Source organism: Strigops habroptila, chromosome 10 (genome assembly GCF_004027225.2).
Source record: "Strigops habroptila isolate Jane chromosome 10, bStrHab1.2.pri, whole genome shotgun sequence".
Classification (NCBI taxonomy): Eukaryota; Metazoa; Chordata; class Aves; order Psittaciformes; family Psittacidae; genus Strigops; species Strigops habroptila.
Window position 1 is genome coordinate 16,501,318 of NC_046359.1, and position 18,582 is coordinate 16,519,899.

General features: G+C 38.8%; 1 protein-coding gene across 3 annotated transcripts in view; it reads left to right on the forward strand.

Annotated features, from left to right (window-relative positions):
- ACTN2 (actinin alpha 2) overlaps positions 1-18,278 on the forward strand; it is a 68,747-nt gene extending 50,469 nt beyond the window's left edge. For 2 of the 3 annotated variants that reach the window (XM_030499869.1, XM_030499868.1), the window contains exons 13-21: positions 3,512-3,620; positions 4,355-4,495; positions 4,892-5,074; positions 6,237-6,371; positions 6,857-7,036; positions 7,395-7,541; positions 14,506-14,571; positions 15,482-15,640; positions 16,935-18,278. In XM_030499869.1, coding sequence (XP_030355729.1) covers positions 3,512-3,620; positions 4,355-4,495; positions 4,892-5,074; positions 6,237-6,371; positions 6,857-7,036; positions 7,395-7,541; positions 14,506-14,571; positions 15,482-15,640; positions 16,935-17,093 — 1,279 coding nt within the window. In that variant the 3' untranslated portion in view covers positions 17,094-18,278. Of the gene's footprint in view, positions 1-3,511; positions 3,621-4,354; positions 4,496-4,891; positions 5,075-6,236; positions 6,372-6,856; positions 7,037-7,394; positions 7,542-13,285; positions 13,364-14,505; positions 14,572-15,481; positions 15,641-16,934 lie in introns of all 3 variants that reach the window. The other variant, XM_030499867.1, reaches the window with a different exon arrangement.
- Positions 18,279-18,582: the final 304 nt, after the last annotated feature.

Consider the following 18,582-nt stretch of genomic DNA (forward strand, 5'->3'; position numbering starts at 1 on the left):
AGAGGAAAATGCTAATTTCTTTCTCCATTCGTATTTTTAAAGAAGGATTGACTAATGTCTTGAGTGCTAAGAAATGTGCACTGGCACCTGATACAAAGCCTATTTTAGTCAATGTGGGTATTTGTTTTTTCCTTCGGGGTTTTTTTTTTTTTTCATCACTGGATCAGGCCCTTAAAGAAATCATCATGATCTGTGTCTAAATGCCAAGTCAGTACACCTCCCTGTTTTGTTTCAGTCGATGTCTTGGCTGTCTAATGTTGCTATTTCAAAGCAGAAAAATTGCTGTGTGACCTTGCACTCTACCAGTTATGGTTTCCTCTCTGTTCTGGTATTTTCTGCTGCAGCAGCTCAGTTCACTCTGTGCTTAAAGTTGCTACAAGCTTGTTCATTGGTGCTGTTTATATAAAGGATTTATGCTTATGTGCAAGCAGGTGATTCCAGCCAGGATACTGCTATAAGATTGTTGTGTTCCAGTCTGTACAGACTTAGATATTCCTTGGCAATGAGGCACAACAAGGTTTGGAGTAGGGCTATATACAAAGCTGCAAAAAGTCAGGCATTTCTAAAATGGGATTTGCCATTTATGACATAGCCAAGCTAAATAGAACTTGTGTGAACTGTACCATGAAATGCCATATTCATTTATGCCATACACATTTATGAACTCGTGTTTATTTCAATGAGAAAACTTTTAGAACGTAATTTCTTGCATATCCATCACTTCTAATATAGCAACTGATTTTCAGCCAAGAAGACCACTATCTGTAACACTGATTTGGAGAGTATTTTTGTTTCTGGGAACCTGGGCTCAAATTGTGCTTACGTGTATCATTAACCTGAGCCTGGTTCTGAAGCTGTGCTAAAGCATGTTGCTCAGCAGGTTATTTTTGTGACCCTATCATTCCTAAAGTGATCTCATACTTAGTGCTTCTCTAGATCAGGACAAAGTCTGACTGAATTTTTAATTCTTAACAGATAAAAGACTGAATTACTTGTAGGATCAATAGGAATTGCTTAATGATTTTTAAATTCCAAAGGCTGTAGATTTCAAATATCCAAATTAATAAAAATGACTGTTTTCTTAGAAGGTCTGTAACACGTGCAGCAGTACTTCATGATAAGCAAAACTTCTTTTTACAAATTGTCTCTTCACAGCTTAAGTGTTGAGATACAAAAACTGATAGAACAAGGAATGTAAAGCTGTGCTTTATTTCCAAGTAAATAATCTCCTGAGTTATTTCTACCTCTGCTCCTGCTATGAGCAGAAAAATGTTGTTTGATACCTATAATATTCTTGAATATTATATATATATATTTGAAGTAAACTACAACAGGCCCAGAAGGGTAGTGGAGCAATGCTGTTTAATGCCACTTCGTAATTTAAGTTACAATTTTTGACCCACCAGTGCCCTTTGTAAAAGTTGTTTTGATAATATTCTTTTCCTACCTGTTTGTCCACAGCACATATGCCTGGAAGAAATAGGATAGCAGAGATCTTATGCAGAATGACTGAACCTCTCTGGCAGAGCTGGTGGAGGAATGTTAGCATATTAACTTCCAGAACTTTGACCAGAGCTGGTACAATCAGTCCCTCGCTTTCATAGAAGGACACGTGTCCTTATCCTAATCAACAAAAGGAGACAAGTGATCCACTGGAGCAAAAATACAGTTTGCAGTATTCTCAGGGATGTGACCTGGAGTATCTGGAAAAGCACCCTGTCTGTATTCTGGTATATTAGATGTGGTGTATGAACAGAGATCAGAATACGAATTTCCACATCCCATCCCCTTAGTGAGCTCATAGCTCACACGGAAACATCATCTAGTAATCTCAATACGCTATAATGAAAAAAAAACAAACCAACAAACCAACTTCCAGCCAAAAACTTGTAGCAGCAAACTGTATCTCACCCTGTTTCATCCAAAACTCCATGCTTCTGACATGAAATTTCTTAACAGATATATGGCTTTTGTTGCATCACATAAAGGCTTACAAAAAGGCTTGCTCCAAAGGAGGAGCAAGTTTTCAAGTTCAGGAGGCCTTCTATGGTATGACTTGCTAGCAGCTTTCTCCTTCTGTGTAACAGTTCTCTTTTCACAGTTTTAAATTTGTTATGGATCACAATTTTAAAATTGTTATGGCATTTTATTTTTACTCGTTTTAGCATTCTTCACTTTCAACAGTCGATAGATTGCAGCACATCGCAGCACATCTGAAGCCTCTTTAAACAGAAAGGTTTGCATACTGCTCAACTTTATCCCAACTAGATTGCTCTGACTGAGCTTGGAAGAGGAAGCATGAACACTGCCCCTGCCCTACAGCGTAGCTTCACAGAGGAAAGCTACCTATTTTCTCATTTTGACCTCTGTGGTTCTCTAAGTTACTGGCAAAGTGATCTGTACATTCCTTTTGCCAATTGTCTAGAGAAGAATGCTCAAAAGAAGGAAACAAATTCTATCTACATTTAATGTCTTGTTCAAGCCTTAAAGTAAATCTTAGCTTCATATTGCCATACGGTCACATAATCATAGGCTCTGCAATGTTTAGTACTGGGCAAAGGGTCCTCAAGGAGCAGCCAAGAGCTAAATTCAGTGGATGATGATAAACCGATAAAAGCAGGCTTTCAAAGTGCCAAACACATGTATTTTATTATGGTCATGATGGCTGCAGCAGAACCAAAGGGATTATCTGCCACTGAGGTAAAAAATTCAATTTGAGACAGACTTAGTGCAGAATCTCAGGACAGAGCCTTAAAAAGTTATCCAGTCTTAGGCAGAATAGTAAGTTGCTTTCTGTCAGGATAATATAAGCCTATTAAGCAGGTGAAAAAGCACTGCTAACTACTACATCCTTTGTGGGTGCGCTGATTCATGTTGGTGGCATACATGGGTCTGTTGATCCCTGTCCTCTGAACCAGCCAGTTCTGGGGTGTAGCTCTATGGGGAGCTCCTGGAGGAGAAGATGAAAATGATTCTATCTCAGATCTGTGCAGCCCATATTAGTATTGATAGGCTTGTGAGAGAGAGATTATGCTTTGAATGCAACCTGCAGTCTGTTTCTCCATTAAATCATTTCAGCGCATATGAAGGTGGAAAGGATCATTGGATTATTTAAAATTAAATGAATGTTTCAGACCAATTAATTGAAAACTCTATCAATCTTCAGAAACTTGATAAAGCCCCAGACTGAAGCATTCTGTTCTACAGGAGATGAAATTGCTTGTGCCACAGGAATAGCTGGGACAAAGATGCTTAGACACCTTAATTTTCTTTAATACCTGGATGTCACAGATAGGTACTTGATTTTTCTCACAATAGAAGAGGCTGATCCTGTCCCTGCACTGTGCTGCTTGAAATGCTGAATGTCTAGATCACACATGTTTATACTGCCACACTCGCTTACCTGGAGGAGAAATACTGCAAAAAAGAGGGGAGGTGGAAGAATGTGGACAATGCAGCTGCTCCTGCCTTTCAGAAAGTCACACAGATTTTTGTCTTCACTCTTTCTTAGTGAACTGGACTACCATGATGCTGCAAGTGTCAATGATAGATGCCAAAAGATATGTGACCAATGGGACAGCCTGGGAACACTTACTCAGAAAAGGAGAGAGGCGCTGGAGGTAAACCACATAACACTGATCAGCAGCTCAGCTGAGGCAGGGAGTTGGGAAATGAACCATTTGTTTCTGATCTGAAAACAGTGCCACTGAGCATGCCCTTTGGAATCCAAACAACAGTAAATCCTTTCCTTGAATCTCCATTTCATTTTGGTGTGGTTTTATTTGCAGATTTGACAGTACTCAGCTGTCAATGACAGTTCTAAAGAAACAATAAATGGCATGTGGTTTGTACCACTATTCTTTAGGAATCTGATGTCTAGCAAGGATAACAAGCCGTTAGGCACTTACCTTTTCATACTTGTCTGAGGTTAATCAGCAGCCAGCACTGAGTTAATTTTTCTGTAGTGAGTATTCCAAAGCACTATTCCAAAACCTTGTTCTTAAGAAAAGAGGAAGTCACACACATGTATGCCAAGATGGAAAACATATGTCTAACTCTTCCTTTCTATACTTACAAAGCAAGACTAGCGTATTTTAATTGACTTGCAAATAGTTATTTCACCTGTTATCCTTTTTATTGGGCATACACCCCTTTTAACATGTTGCATATGAGAGTATCTGCTGCAATTAGTCCTATTGCCTTGAGTGAGAATCCTTAAAGCAGGTGGTGAAATCAGTCAACAGTACAGTCAGTTGCTTTTGAAAAGAAGAGGCATGATTTTGTGCATGGGTGGGTACGTGTGTGGAGTCTTGGCCTAGTAACAAAGGAATGTACCTTTCCCAATCTGTTACAGAGGACGGAGAAATTGCTCGAAACAATTGATCAGCTTCACCTGGAGTTTGCCAAAAGAGCTGCTCCTTTCAACAACTGGATGGAAGGTGCTATGGAAGACCTACAGGATATGTTTATTGTTCATAGCATAGAGGAAATTCAGGTAAATGGTTGTTTATTTTTTGGCATACAGTCATAGGGAAAACAAGAAAGGAAGCTTTTCCTTCTTGGAGAGTAGAGCATGTAAGAAAAAACCAAAACCTATCTGTCCTGACATTTTTGTTATGATAGGCAATGTCTCTCTATTAAAAACATGGGGGTTCATTGGTATGAAAGAATATTCCAGAAATCATGGAAGAAGCAGTAGTCCCAATAAAGTCGATGAATGAGGAGTGTTTCATATATATATCTACCTGTGTTATTTCCTATATCTACAGATACATGTAGACAGGGTGTTCAAAAGGCTGAGATAGGATCTGTGCTTATTTACAGCAGATCTTCCAGATGTTGGAAGAAACATTAAAGTTATCATGCTTTCCTTCTCTGTTTCTGACTTTAGAGTTTAATCTCTGCACATGATCAATTTAAAGCTACTTTGCCAGAGGCAGATGGTGAAAGACAGGCCATACTGTCGATCCAGAATGAAGTTGAAAAAGTTATTCAGAGTTACAGCATGAGAATAAGCGCAAGTAATCCTTACAGCACTGTTACTGTGGACGAGATTCGTAGCAAGTGGGAAAAGGTAATGTATGCTAAATACATAAATGACATTTTAACATGGTATTCTAGTTTAGGAATAGTGAGAATACTCACAGAATTTTACACTAAATCTGTAAATTATTCTAGATCATCAGATGCTAGCATGAACTTTCTACGGTATCTTATGCTCTCCCTTATGTTTGCTAGGCTTGCTTCACAATATGCCTTGCTCCCATTACTCAATCATACCTATGTAATTTTTGGCTCTTTGGCAGGGTAGGAGAAGCATGAGTTAGGGCTAATGCAAAGCTGGTGGCTAACCAGCAGATGGGCCAGGGGGTACTGTCAAAAGAACAGAAAATGATTGTGTTCTTTCTCTTGGTATAAACAGTAGTTTGTGTGTCTCTATCCAGCTGCTGCTTTTCATAAATGTAAAAAATTAGCATCTTTGGGACCTTTAATGTTCCATCCAAGTAGACTGAAATTAGCAATTACCTTAAGAAATTACTGGGGAGGGATTAAAGAGAGGCTCCTAGAGCAATCACACAAAGTTTATTTCATTTGGAACCAAGACAGATAATATGCTGAAGGTAAATGATTGTGTAGAATGTATGAATTTAACAAATACATAAACTTACATGGACAATAACACACCTTCAAAGGCTTATAAAAACAAAGCAATCAGGACTAAATTCAGAATCTCCCAGGCGATCCAGAAGCATAAGCCAAAAAAAAAAGCATTTGCAGTGTTTTAGAGACCTTCAGATATACATGATGGACAGAATGTGTCTCATGTTATCCTGTTGTAACAGCTGTGCTCAAATAAAATGTTTTGCACTGACTTTTCTTAGAACTATTACTTGGAGATTGAAAAATCACCCGTGTTTCAAAAGAAAAACAAAGTAGCTGCTCTAATAGCAGTTTGAGTTGAGTAATTGTCTTGAACTTGAATCCAGCCAGAGGTGAGGATTTCTTCTCTTTCCGTGTCAGTCTCTTTGGTCAGGCCGTCCAAAACCATGTTAGTAATTTCTTATGTCAGTACAAAATTGGTAAACAAAATAGTGATCATGTTTCTGGCTTGTCCTGATATCAACCTTCAGAGTAATAAGAAAAAATAGTAACTATAGACTTATTTGCTCCATTTGTTTTGCTTCACAACTATTCAATTGTGCCTACTTACGCTTGGTGCTTTCCCACTCTAACAGGTGAAGCAGCTGGTGCCTCAGAGGGATCAATCCTTGCAGGAGGAACTAGCCCGCCAGCATGCCAATGAGCGCCTGCGTCGCCAGTTTGCTGCTCAGGCCAATGTCATTGGGCCATGGATCCAGACCAAGATGGAGGTGAGTCTCAGACCCTCGCACAGAAGCTGATGAACAAAGTGGTTTATAATTTCTGATCTCTGCTTTATATACAGGTCAACAGCAATCTCCATGATAGTTCACCAGCTGTTTGATTCTGAAGTATTTAGCTCCTGTTAAAATGATTTTTAGAACTGTGGAAGCTTGTACAAGTAGTAACTTGATGGTGAGCAGGAGATGTAGCTTTGAAAAATCAATTGCTAAACAATTACTATTTAGCCTCTGCTTTCTGTAAAGGAAAGATACCAGGATCACTGGGGTCTGAATACTAATTCCATAAATAAATCTGCCTCATTTATTTTGAAAGACATTTTCTACTGTAAAGTTTATCATCTTCACTGTATGAAGGTTTTATTACTATTGCTTCTTAGTACGAAAGTATTACATATTTTTGTGAACATTGGTCAAATTAGCAAATCTGAAGCTTAAACACTGTGGGCGGGGGGTGTCTTTGTTTCTTTTGACAGGAAATTGCCCGCAGCTCTATTGAAATGACAGGGCCTTTGGAGGACCAGATGAATCAGCTGAAGCAATATGAGCACAATATCATTAATTATAAACACAACATTGACAAACTGGAAGGAGATCATCAGCTTATACAAGAAGCTCTGGTGTTTGACAACAAGCACACCAACTATACTATGGAGGTAGCCATTTACTCCCTTTTGTACTCGTTAGTTTATTCTGCCCTCTTCTGCCATGTAACTACCTTCCCTGATCTGAAGAGTCTGCAACAGACGATGGACTTTGGCAGACTTTCTAATAATCTCAGAAGACCTGTTTTATTTTCACTTATTTTTACTTTTAGTGAAGAAGTACCCATTTAGAAACCATATTTTTATGAAGGCCATTTATATTTTTAATGATCTTTGATCATAATATAGAGTTAGTGGTATGAAACAGGTATTATAAACACTAAGAGATTATTTTTTGCTTATTGTACTTTTTATAGTTTTAGAAGAATATATTTGATTCTTTAATAAATCAGTATTTTCTCTCTCATAGCACATCCGTGTTGGATGGGAGCTCCTACTTACCACCATTGCTCGAACTATCAATGAGGTTGAGACTCAGATCCTCACAAGAGATGCCAAGGGTATCACCCAGGAACAAATGAATGACTTCAGAGCATCATTCAATCACTTTGACAGGGTACAGTACTCCTGCTTTTTCTTAACTCACAACATGCATTGCTCCCAAAAGCAAGTTTCTTTTCATTCCAAATGTACGCCTTTTAAAAAACTGCAAATGTAGTTGCATGGTCTTTTTTTAAAAGAGAAAAAAAAAAACAGTTAACAAAGAATTGTCAGCCTTATGAAATCACAGCATTGTACAGATAAAGATTAATTTCTATTCTATGAATGTAATGAAAAAATATTGTTCTGCTAATATGGTTAAGTATTTGTTCAAATAATAGGCAGAACTGGATAAATCTGTGTGGCTTGGAAAATAACATGCCCCTTTATTTTAAGGCAGTGCAGCATGTTCTACTTGCCATAGGCTTCCATCTCATTAAATTTAGCTGTAATCTGGATTACAGGTTTTTTTCTTTGAATCACAAGTGTCCCCTAGAAAAGGTTTGTAGGGAATATAATTGGGGCACTGATAGCTGTAAAGAAAAATTCTTTTTTTTCTGGCTGCATGTGGGAAGTAAGAGGTTGGCTTTTTTTCAGTTAATCTAATCATGGATGAATAAAAGTAGGAATGAAAACACTACTGTAAAGAAACTCAACTCACTCCTTCTGTAAGTTATGCAGTATTCATGGATAGAAGGTTAAACAGATAGCTACTAATAGACACAATAGCAAAATACATGCAGACAGCGACGTGACATTCCAAGCTGGAGAACAGTCTGTGCACGTGTTAGCTCTCCTGGCTCCGTGCTCACATGAACCCACCTTCAAAACCAAGTTCACATTTCAAATACTGAAAAAGATTATCCTAATACAGCACTAGCCTGTGTCTTTTTCGTAGTACAGATTCCTGAAGTTAGCAGACTGTGCTTAACCCCTAACTGTAATTATGATTATTCTGTAATCACATGAGTCGGCTCCTTCAAATCATTTCAGGCTATAGCAAAATGCCACTTTCTTTTCACTGTTGTCCTGTAAACAGCTCTACTCAAAATGGTTACCCGTACCTGGGCTTCTACTTGATGTGCATTGGATGCTGACAGTCATAGTTTGCTAAATGTTCTTTAGAATATCCTTAATTATTTAGAAAGAAAATCATAATTGCCAAACCTCTGTTTTCTGAAGAAACACATAAGTATAGGAAAGGTTAGCTACACAGGAACCATGAATAGATGTTATGGAAAATCTTAATGTGATTCTAGTGCAGCATAATTCCTTTTTGTATTTTCTAAGGAAGCAGAAGATAACATCACAGAAGCAGAGATAAATTTCCTGGGGTGGAAAGAAGTAGGATACTAAATGACTTTCTCAATGCACTGGAGCAGATAACTCAGCAATTCGAGCTATTAAAAGCAGACAGAGTACCAGGCCTGGACAAATTACAGTCCAGTATTTGAGAGACCCTATTAAGGGAAATCAGGGACTTTGCACAAAGATTTGACAGGTCCCTAAAGATAAGGGCTGAATCCTAGTATATCTTACTCTAGATGGCCATTTCTAGCATCCCTGTGTCTTTGTTCATAGATGAGTTCTCTGCCACGCTCGTGGCAAGGCTGGTTCAGTGGCTAAGGAGATGTTACAGGCATCTTTGGTGCCTCAGAAGGTCGTGAAGGGAGAAGCTAAATCCTACACCAATCAGCTCTATTGTTATGGATCTTTAGGCTTTGCAGATACAGTAAAATTTTGAGATAGCAAAGGATACAATAAAGCAAGGCAGGTTGTATGGCCTGGAAGAGGGTGCTCGTGTCACACAGCTGCAGGCAGGTTGGAGATGGGCTATGACAGTAACGCATAACACAGATGTGCTTCTCAGCTCCTAGATCCTTGCCTAACCCTGGCTGCCTCCTTTCTTCTGCCTGTAATGAGTCATGACTTCAGGCAGCGTCCGTTCTGCCCTTGCTTCTGTTGCAGGAAGCCTTAATGGCTGGGTCAGAAGTGGGAGATGCTTCATCAGTTTCTATGGCCTTAACAGCCTGGGCGTGGACTGCATGTTTAGATGCAGACCTTACCTTCCCCCATGACAGATATAATCCAGAGACCTTAAAAAGCCTGGAAGGATCACGATAAGGAAAGGACCATTTTGCATATGCCCCCTTTAGTATACTACTTCCCTTAGCATCAGACATGGGAAATTGGTCTAGAAGGATTTTTACACTGACACAGCACAACAATTACATTCTCAGTAGCCTGATGCAAATTAAAGAAAGGAAGAAGGTAAGATCTAAAACCACTCAGCCATCAAGCCAGGCTTTCTGCAGGGGACATATAGTAGAAACACTGATAAAAGAGACGCTTAAACTGGTTAAATTACACTGTAATTTGATGGGCAGATGCAACTCCATCTGCACAGTTGAGACATTGAACAAACATGTTTGAGATAGGCAGGCTTGTTTTTTATTTTTATATCGTTCCTATGTCAGATGGAGTTAGCAGTGTATGTATTAAGTTCTGTTGCACTTAGCAGCATTTCTGAATGCCTGACAGGGTTTAAAAAAACACGCTGAAAGAAATGGACTTCTATTCACAGTGACGAATAGCCAGAAAAGATCCCCAAAATGAATACTGTCCCTGAGGAGCAGGCTTTAAATACCTAAGCACAACAGAATCATTTATGCATTCTATAGCTCTGACTTCTGTGGCGTTTCTCCAGTGTAAGACATACTTTAATGTTTGACTCTTAGTATGTGTTGAGGGTGTGAGCAAAGTACTAATATGCAGAGTAGTTCCCTTACCCATTTTAAATAATGTATTTTGGTAGACAATAAACCTAACAACTTCTTTTGGTTATAGATCTGAGGAAGGAATCCCTATCTTCCTCCCTAGGAAGAATATATAAAAAAATAAAAATCTTACAGTTCATAATCCATTATGGGGCTTAATTCTGCAGTTCTTAATCCTTTGAAAGAGAGCTAAATATCTGGGTGAATTGTTTTAACTAGCTGCTACATCTCAAATATCTGAAAGAAAACTATTCAGGATACAAGTGTTTCTGAGGGGGCTACATGCCTCTGACTCAAACTGCAGTAAGTGGGCACCATGCATATAAGAATTACACAGGCAGGAAGAGTTGTGTCTCTTTCAGTGCATCCACCAGCAGAGATGAGCTAGCACAGAAACCATAACAAGTTATCCTTGTTAAAGGCAAGTGGTAAATATGCTATCTCCCTTGGGTCAGGGGGGCAGCCCTCTAGGCTTCTGTGTTTCCAGCAGGCATGTACGCACACTGGTACCTCAGAGATTGTTACTCCTGAGGATGCTGCTGCTTACCCACTAGTCCTTGCTGGAGGCTGTGCCTGCAGGCACAGTCTAGTTGTAGGTATAAATATAAATCTTTAGCTATGCGGGTTTTATTTCCTTCCTTAATGTGACTGCATAGAGAAATAAAGTGGGACACAATGAATCACAGAAGCAGTTTAGAAGTGTTCAAAATGGTGCATAGCTGAATAATGGGATGCAGACAAACTGGGACACCAACACAGATGCATTGTCAGTCACTGATCTCGAAGTCTTTTTATGCAGGGATTCCTTTTTCATATCCAGTATATTTAGTACATTCTAATAAGATTGCAATGTGACAAAATATCTGCAACTGCTCTGCATGTAATATCCTAATGGCTGTTAACATATTCTACTATTGATTTTTGTGCAAACTGCAGATTTTAAATAGGAGCTCTGCATGCCAAATGATAGCATCATGCCACCGTATATTTTACTAACAGAAAAACAAGAGCTCTCTATTAAAGGAACCACATGATCAAGCTTATGCAGGTCAATTAGCGTTCAGGAACCTGAAGGACATATTTAAGAATGGATTACTTGGACTCAGAAGCTCACTTTTTTTAATAAGGCCACATATAAATCACAAAGAGGAAGGAAAAGATTTCTGGGGACTAATAATGAAACAAGAAGGGGCCTTTCAGTGTTTTACTTTTTACTGGCAGGAAAGGATGAACAAAGCAAAGTTATTTATATGCTTTAAAAAACCAATTTCAGTGCTTAATGTTGGTCTGAAACAATAAAAATAAATACAAAGAAACATTTCCCAGTGATACAGCCCTTGCATGGACTTGATCTGTGCATTAACTGTAAAATACCATTGTATCCCATGAAACTCTGGTGCACTGCAAAGGCAAAGATGCCTTTTCCGGACATATATGATGCAGATTAGAAAAAAATCACTACAAGAATGTGAAAACCTGCTACAGCATGTGGCACAGCTACCTGGACCCTCACTGAGGAATCTCACTTAACCAGACAATGGTTGTGAGCTCTGGCACAACCACTGCTCTCCTCTCCTAAAGAAAATGGTTTCTTGGTAGAACTGCTGGCGTCTCTTACTCCCATCTTCCTTTTGCTACCTGTTGCACAACTACCGCTGCCACGTGTGCCTGGTTAGGGAGCTCATGCACATACTGACCTGGGGTAGTCAAGTAGCTCTAGTTCTCTACCAACACCTGATAGATAAGCTCACCCAGTATATCTTCAGCTTTAGAAATAAGGTAAAATGAGCTGGCTTCACTCCTGGTGAGACCTGTCTCAGCCTGTCTCCAGGATGGGTTTTAAGAATTTCAAGTCAGCCTAGATCATCATATTCAGAATGATTTATAGCAGGAATTATCCTATAAAATGGAAATATTAAAGGAAAAAAGCTTCACTGTGATTATGGCTTTTAACTAAATGCTGCTCCAGTTTTGCAGCTTTGCTTTATCTCTCATCAGTCACTTCCTGCTGTTATTTTTCATCTTCCCTTTATGGAGCTGGTGGAGGTTGATGCAGAGGGAGTCAATATAATAACAGCAAGATATATAAAAAATGCATGGTGTTATTAACTTTATAAAGTGTCACTTTATCCTATTACTATATTAAATAAAGCCAGTGCATTTGTTAAAACTCCTATAATTTTAGTTATGCATAACTATACAGAAATTTTAAAAAATAAATTATTCATCTAGCAGGCAAATATGTAGCAGACAGAAAACCTTGGATCTTCTCCAATCTGCCAGTCTGTAAAATCAAGAAGGGTAATATTTCATCTTAGAATATCTCTTTAATTGTGTTCATGTTAACTCAATTTGAAGTACACCACTGATAGGACACATTTGGTATGGACAGAAAGAAAAAGATGAGCCAGTCTGTTTTTAAGACATTAATGTGGGTTTCTTGACCTGCCAGATGGAAAATAATATTGGTTCAAAACAATGCTGCAGTTTGATGTGGTGTTACTAGGAGCCATTTAACCTGGAATTCAATGGCGCTTTTTTTAAGTTGGTTTTCAAAGCAAAACCTTATGTATAGGTTATTAAAGAAGATAAATAACTGAAAATAAGTTATGCCAGTTATAAATTAATTTTACTGTACTTCTACTCTCTTTTGAGATACGCATATTCAGTTGTTAAGTATTATCAATGGGAAAAAAAAATGTTTCGCTCAGATTCAGTGACCTTTTTACTGCATCTTACACACACTATATGACAACAGAAAATGAAGGAAGCAAACGGCAGTTCAGTGGAATAAAAAGTGCCTTGTCAGCAAAAATGTTAAAAAAGGACCTGTAGAGGAAGCACAGTTTTAACTCTGTAGTTGAAGTAAGGACCCTCTTCTACTAAGAAAAAAACTAAATCACGAAACTGCAAAAGTAGTATCCTTTTTAGGTAATTCATTGCAATATATAGAATGTTTCTTACTAACCAACTAACCTGATCTATGGTTTTTCTTTTTTTTCTTTCATCTTCCCAAATGCATGCACCTGTGATGGGATGCTAGGATGAATCTGACAATCTGCATTCTGATGAACTTAAAGCCTGCCTCATCAGTCTAGGACAGGTTGGAAATGACCTGCAGGTAGAGGAAACTGATATTGTTCTGTTTGCAGACAGATCAGTATAATAATAGCCAAAGAAATTGTGGGTTTAAATTCCAATGTACTGATCACAATGCTTTGAAAAGATCCTGCCCCTGGGAAGACAACTGGATTAGATGGACTGTCAGCATTACTTGGAGCCATATTTTTCTACACATTTTTCAAAGATCTTTCAGGTTGTTTCTTTTACTTGGTTTGAAATGGTTTATTTGGAATCTACTAGGTAACTCGAGGAGCTCCTACACTTCTTGCACTCAGACTTCTGCTATTTTTTCCTTTCCTCAGGTTCTATACAAGCTCTCTGTTGCTGTCTCCTGATTTAGGATGACACAATTCTCCCCTAACAGCTACATTATATCACAACACAGAGGAAACACTTATCTACTTTCTTACTATAGTGACATTTAATGTTTACTCAGCTTTGAGTCAGGAATGCCACAGATATGATACTGCCTGGAAAATGAGCAACCTCCTTTTATACAAGGTCTTCCGCTGTTCTCCTTCTAAGTCTTGTAAGTCTCATCCTTTAAGTCAGTGTGCACATCTCTCTGCTGGAGTCCAGGTCTTGCAGTCAGAAGGAAAATCCCTGTACTTCCTGTATGTCAGCACACAGCTCTCATAACATACCTACCTTAGCCTTGGAGTGGAGTATTTGAACCAGTCAGTGACACACTATTTTCAGACTGTTTTTAACTATACTTTTAGCCACTATAGCATCCCATGCAGAACCTTTCAAAGACATTTCATATTAGGGAGGCAGCTTGAACATCTCCTGAATTTGACTAGTTTAGTAACAAACTTTTCTAATTCCCCTTCTCTTTATCTTCTCTGGTTGTGTTCTCTGTATTCTTGTCTCCTTCACCTCCTTTTATCCCTTATCTCTCCCCTGACCTTTCCTGATGTTACTTTTTGTGGTGAAAATGTCTGTTTCTTGTGTGTAACATGTTAGTTACTTCTTCCTCCTTTAAAATTGATGATGATTCCGGTGACCTGCTTGGGCAATATCAATGAATATGTTCATACACTGGATCAAATATGCCAATGGTCTAAACTCGTCGTCTCTCTGGAAATTGGATTCTTCAAACCTTCCCTTCTGTATTCCTTACGTTGTTTTGGTCAATAGAGGAAGAATGGATTGATGGACCATGATGATTTCAGAGCTTGCTTAATTTCAATGGGTTATGATTTGGTATGAATTTTAAGAAACAATGGCAAATGATTCTGCTTACAGTTTATAACATTAACCAGAGCGGCGCTAAAGCTGATTTGAATTGGCATATTACTAACAATGTAATTTACACTTTAGAAATACTAGTTTCTTGTTTCTTTGGCTTTTCTCTATTTTCAAATGGTGAAAAAAGAAAATTAAAAGTAAAACTAGACACTTGAAAACCATATTCTATGGTTCACTGCATTGCTCTCTGAATTAAGGAAACTTTAAGAGTTGAAATTAACAGTTATTTTTTCCTTTCTCCTTTTTTATCTGCCTGAGGAAGAATGAGTTTGATGCTGTTTAATTCTCCTAAACTAGCTTTGGGGCTTGCATTTTCTTTTCTTCACTTTTTTTATTCTAAAATTTCACCCCCAAATGCACCCTTTTTAGTGGAAAAAAGGATTAGTCTTAGTTGATCTGTCCTATATTTGGCATGAAATTTTCAGAATTGTTTCCCTTGTAGGCACACTGAAGTAAGAAGTAAAAGTACACTGCTTCTTAGGCTATTGTTTCACCTCCCTCTGCGGTACCTAAATTACAGTGGGCTTAGGATGGGGTGGAAAATTAAGTGTTACATTAAAACAAGCTAAACAGGCACTGTGAGGGAGGCTGGGAGGGGGGAGAAGTAGCAGAAAGTTAATCGAAAGAGACATACTATGTATTTAGGACAAGGAGTACATTTCTCAAAAGTACTGAGCCCCTTTTACAAAAGAGGGGTGGGTATCGAAGATCCCAGATTTCACTGACTGACATTTATGTTCCTAAGTCAGGAAGATGCTTTAAAGACTTTGTAACCACTGGTCCCTGCTGGTTCATGAGAGGCATGGGCTGTCGGCGACTGATGTTACGGTGACCATTTTTTTTCTTGTTTTGGATTCTGTGAAAGGGTGAAGCTGAGTTTGCCCGAATCATGTCTCTGGTTGACCCCAATGGGCAAGGAACCGTCACTTTCCAGTCCTTCATTGACTTCATGACCAGAGAAACAGCAGATACAGACACGGCTGAGCAAGTGATAGCTTCCTTCAGAATCCTGGCTTCAGATAAGGTCAGTCATCGTGCTGCTGTGTGGGAGGACTCAATAGCTCTCCTATTTAGCCCTTCTTTGCTGAAAGTCTTACACAAGCCTTTTAGTAAGAGTGAAGCTGCTGAAATAGGTGCAGAATTCAAGACTTGGTCTGTATACCCTCATATCACAAAGAGGCAACATAAAATTGGACATCTTAGACAAGCCTTAGGCAGTTTGTCTGTATAACGGAGATATTGTACATCCAGTTGTTTCCGCACAACAGCCTTGATTAGAGGGGAAATCATTCTGCCTTTTGTGATGTTGTCTGGATGTTTCGGTGCAGAGTTTGGCCCTCTGGAACATAGCCAGGGTCAGTTGCACAAGACTGCACCTAATTGTGAACCATGTTGCAACCTGACAGCTTCTTCAACAGGGCGATGCAATGTGGTGTACCCCTATCCTAGGAGGAGCAGGAGGAGAAGGAGGCCTCCTCTACTAACTGGGTTCATGGAGGAAGCTTTGAATTTGGCATACTTTCCTCCTCACAGCCAGATCCACTGGTGAATGAGTGGTGTATGAAGATGAAAGGGAGGATAATGGCAACACAAGAGCTTCTGAAGGAGTCAGGGCCATAAATAGTGCTGCCAGGAAACCAATTCTGTGCTACGGAGAAAGGAGAGATCACAGCAGCCCTATTTGCCCAAGCTCGCTCTATTGATTTTCTCCTTCTGGCTGTTTGTATTGATTTTGTGATCCCAGTTACTGTGGACCACATTTTGAATTCCAGACATGTTCTTAGTAGGAATTCATGTAGAAGGTGAAAGCCAAGGTCTCAGGAAAAAACAGTTTTCATTACATTGCTATTTTAAATAATGTCAAGTCTCTTAACAGGAGGGTATCCTTCATATCATAAATACAAACCATTAAGAGCAATAATGCATCTTTATTGCAAATATATTAGGACCTTAAAACTAACAGGATCTAACTGAAAATGTGCCTGTCCTGTCGCTGCGGAAGGGGCAGCAGTGTGCTTTGGAGATACTGACTAGCAATCCATGGATGGATGAGCTGTTATCAGTAGCAGCCTACCCATGGCTGCACACCGCTTGGTAGCTAACATAAACAGACACGTAGCCTGAGACTGGATTTTGGTCTAATCAGTTTGTTGTTAGGATATTCCCCTTCAACTCAACATCAGCGATGGAATTTACTGAAGAAATATTTGGTCTCAGAAAAACAGGCAGGATGTCCAAGTTTAATAGTCACAGCTACAGAAAATATTTCGTGTCTGAAGAATACATACTGAAATTGTCAATCCTTTCCCCCCTCCCAGCCTTATATCCTGGCAGATGAGTTACGCCGAGAGCTGCCTCCTGAGCAAGCTCAATACTGCATCAAGAGAATGCCTCCGTACACCGGCCCAGGTTCTGTTCCTGGGGCTCTGGATTACACCGCTTTTTCATCAGCACTGTATGGAGAGAGTGACCTCTGATTCTGTAATTGGCCATCTTCACAGTAGACACTAAAAATACCCACCTTACTGCCCAGATTGCTTCTCAAAAGCTTTGACAAGCTGATTTAAAAATGAGTTTTACAAATACAGTAGGTACCGTCAGTGTAAAGTGCTAGTAACTAAAGTAACTAGTGTATATTCAAGTGTGCAGCATGCTAGATTTCTGCATTGTTGGTTTTAGGTTGTCTGTCCTATACAGTGATAGAAAAAATATATAAAAAAATTACAAGATATTAACTTTGGAAATATCCATTCAGAAAATAGAATGTAAAACCTAAAAGTATTGAAACTCACAAAATATTTCTCCATTTTCAAAAGGTTTCAATGCCATATGCGCTTCTTTTACGATGTTCATAAAACTATGTTAGAAGTCATGCTTTTTTCTTTTGTAGAGCAATATTATTTTCCTCTAATGATTTCTGATTTTGTATGCTTCTACTGGTGGAATTTAATAAAATAGTAAAATGCAGTTTTTCAGGGAAGAAATATATCAACCAACTACTTAATTGCAAAAATAATCCAGAATGCTATGCTTTTGTCTCTTAAAGATGATTTTCTCATATCACAAAGAGTTGTAATATAGGGGAGAAAACTGATTAAATTGCAGGTTTAGAGTTCTGTAAGCAGTACTTTTCTTTAAGGCCTTTAACTTTTACATCTGAGGGAGTACAACTTTTATAATCTGAAATAATAAGGAAGCTAATTTCATGTGAGCTTTTTGTTTTGAACCCCCCATTCTTGTCTGTGTTGGACAGTTTTTGTTTCTCAGTATAAGAAAGCCAGTCCCTTGTTGTATTAGTGGGCAAGATTCATCTCTATCCTGCATAATGCAAAATCGCATCTGAGCGAACGTAATGTGGTTGTCTTGCAGCTTTAACTGTTCAGTGCTCAAGTTTCAGTTTGTCTTGATTTCTCCAGGATCGCAGGCAGTTCTGTCTGTATTATGCTCCTGTGCGCTAGTTGTTTACTGGTTTTTTGTTTTTCCATCTTGAGAAATGACAGAGAAATAAAAGCAGTAACTTTTTTACTTGAATCCTACCGACACTGAGGAAATGCAATGTAATCAAACAAAACCATTTACAAATGGTGACGTGAGCTGTGCAGCCCAGTGCTATTAAAGCAATGATGTGCCTATTAAATAAAGTATGCTTTTCAAAACCTTATGAGAGTCTGTCATTGGCAGTTATCAAGTGGTTCCCTCCAAGAACTGTAAACACTTCTGAACATTAAAGGAGGTTTGTCTTTAAAAAAATAAAAGCATGTCATGCATTTCTGTACACTGTGTTTGCATGAACAGTTGCTGCATGCTGGAGGGACAGGTATGACTTCATGAAGTGAGGTGGAACTCAGAATGCGTGGGACAGAGTTTCCATTTAGGTCACCTGAGCACAGATGTCCATAGCTTGTTAGTCTCCTAGCTTTGATTGGTTTCTGTAAGACTTAGGCACTAATGCTTTTAAAGATGTTG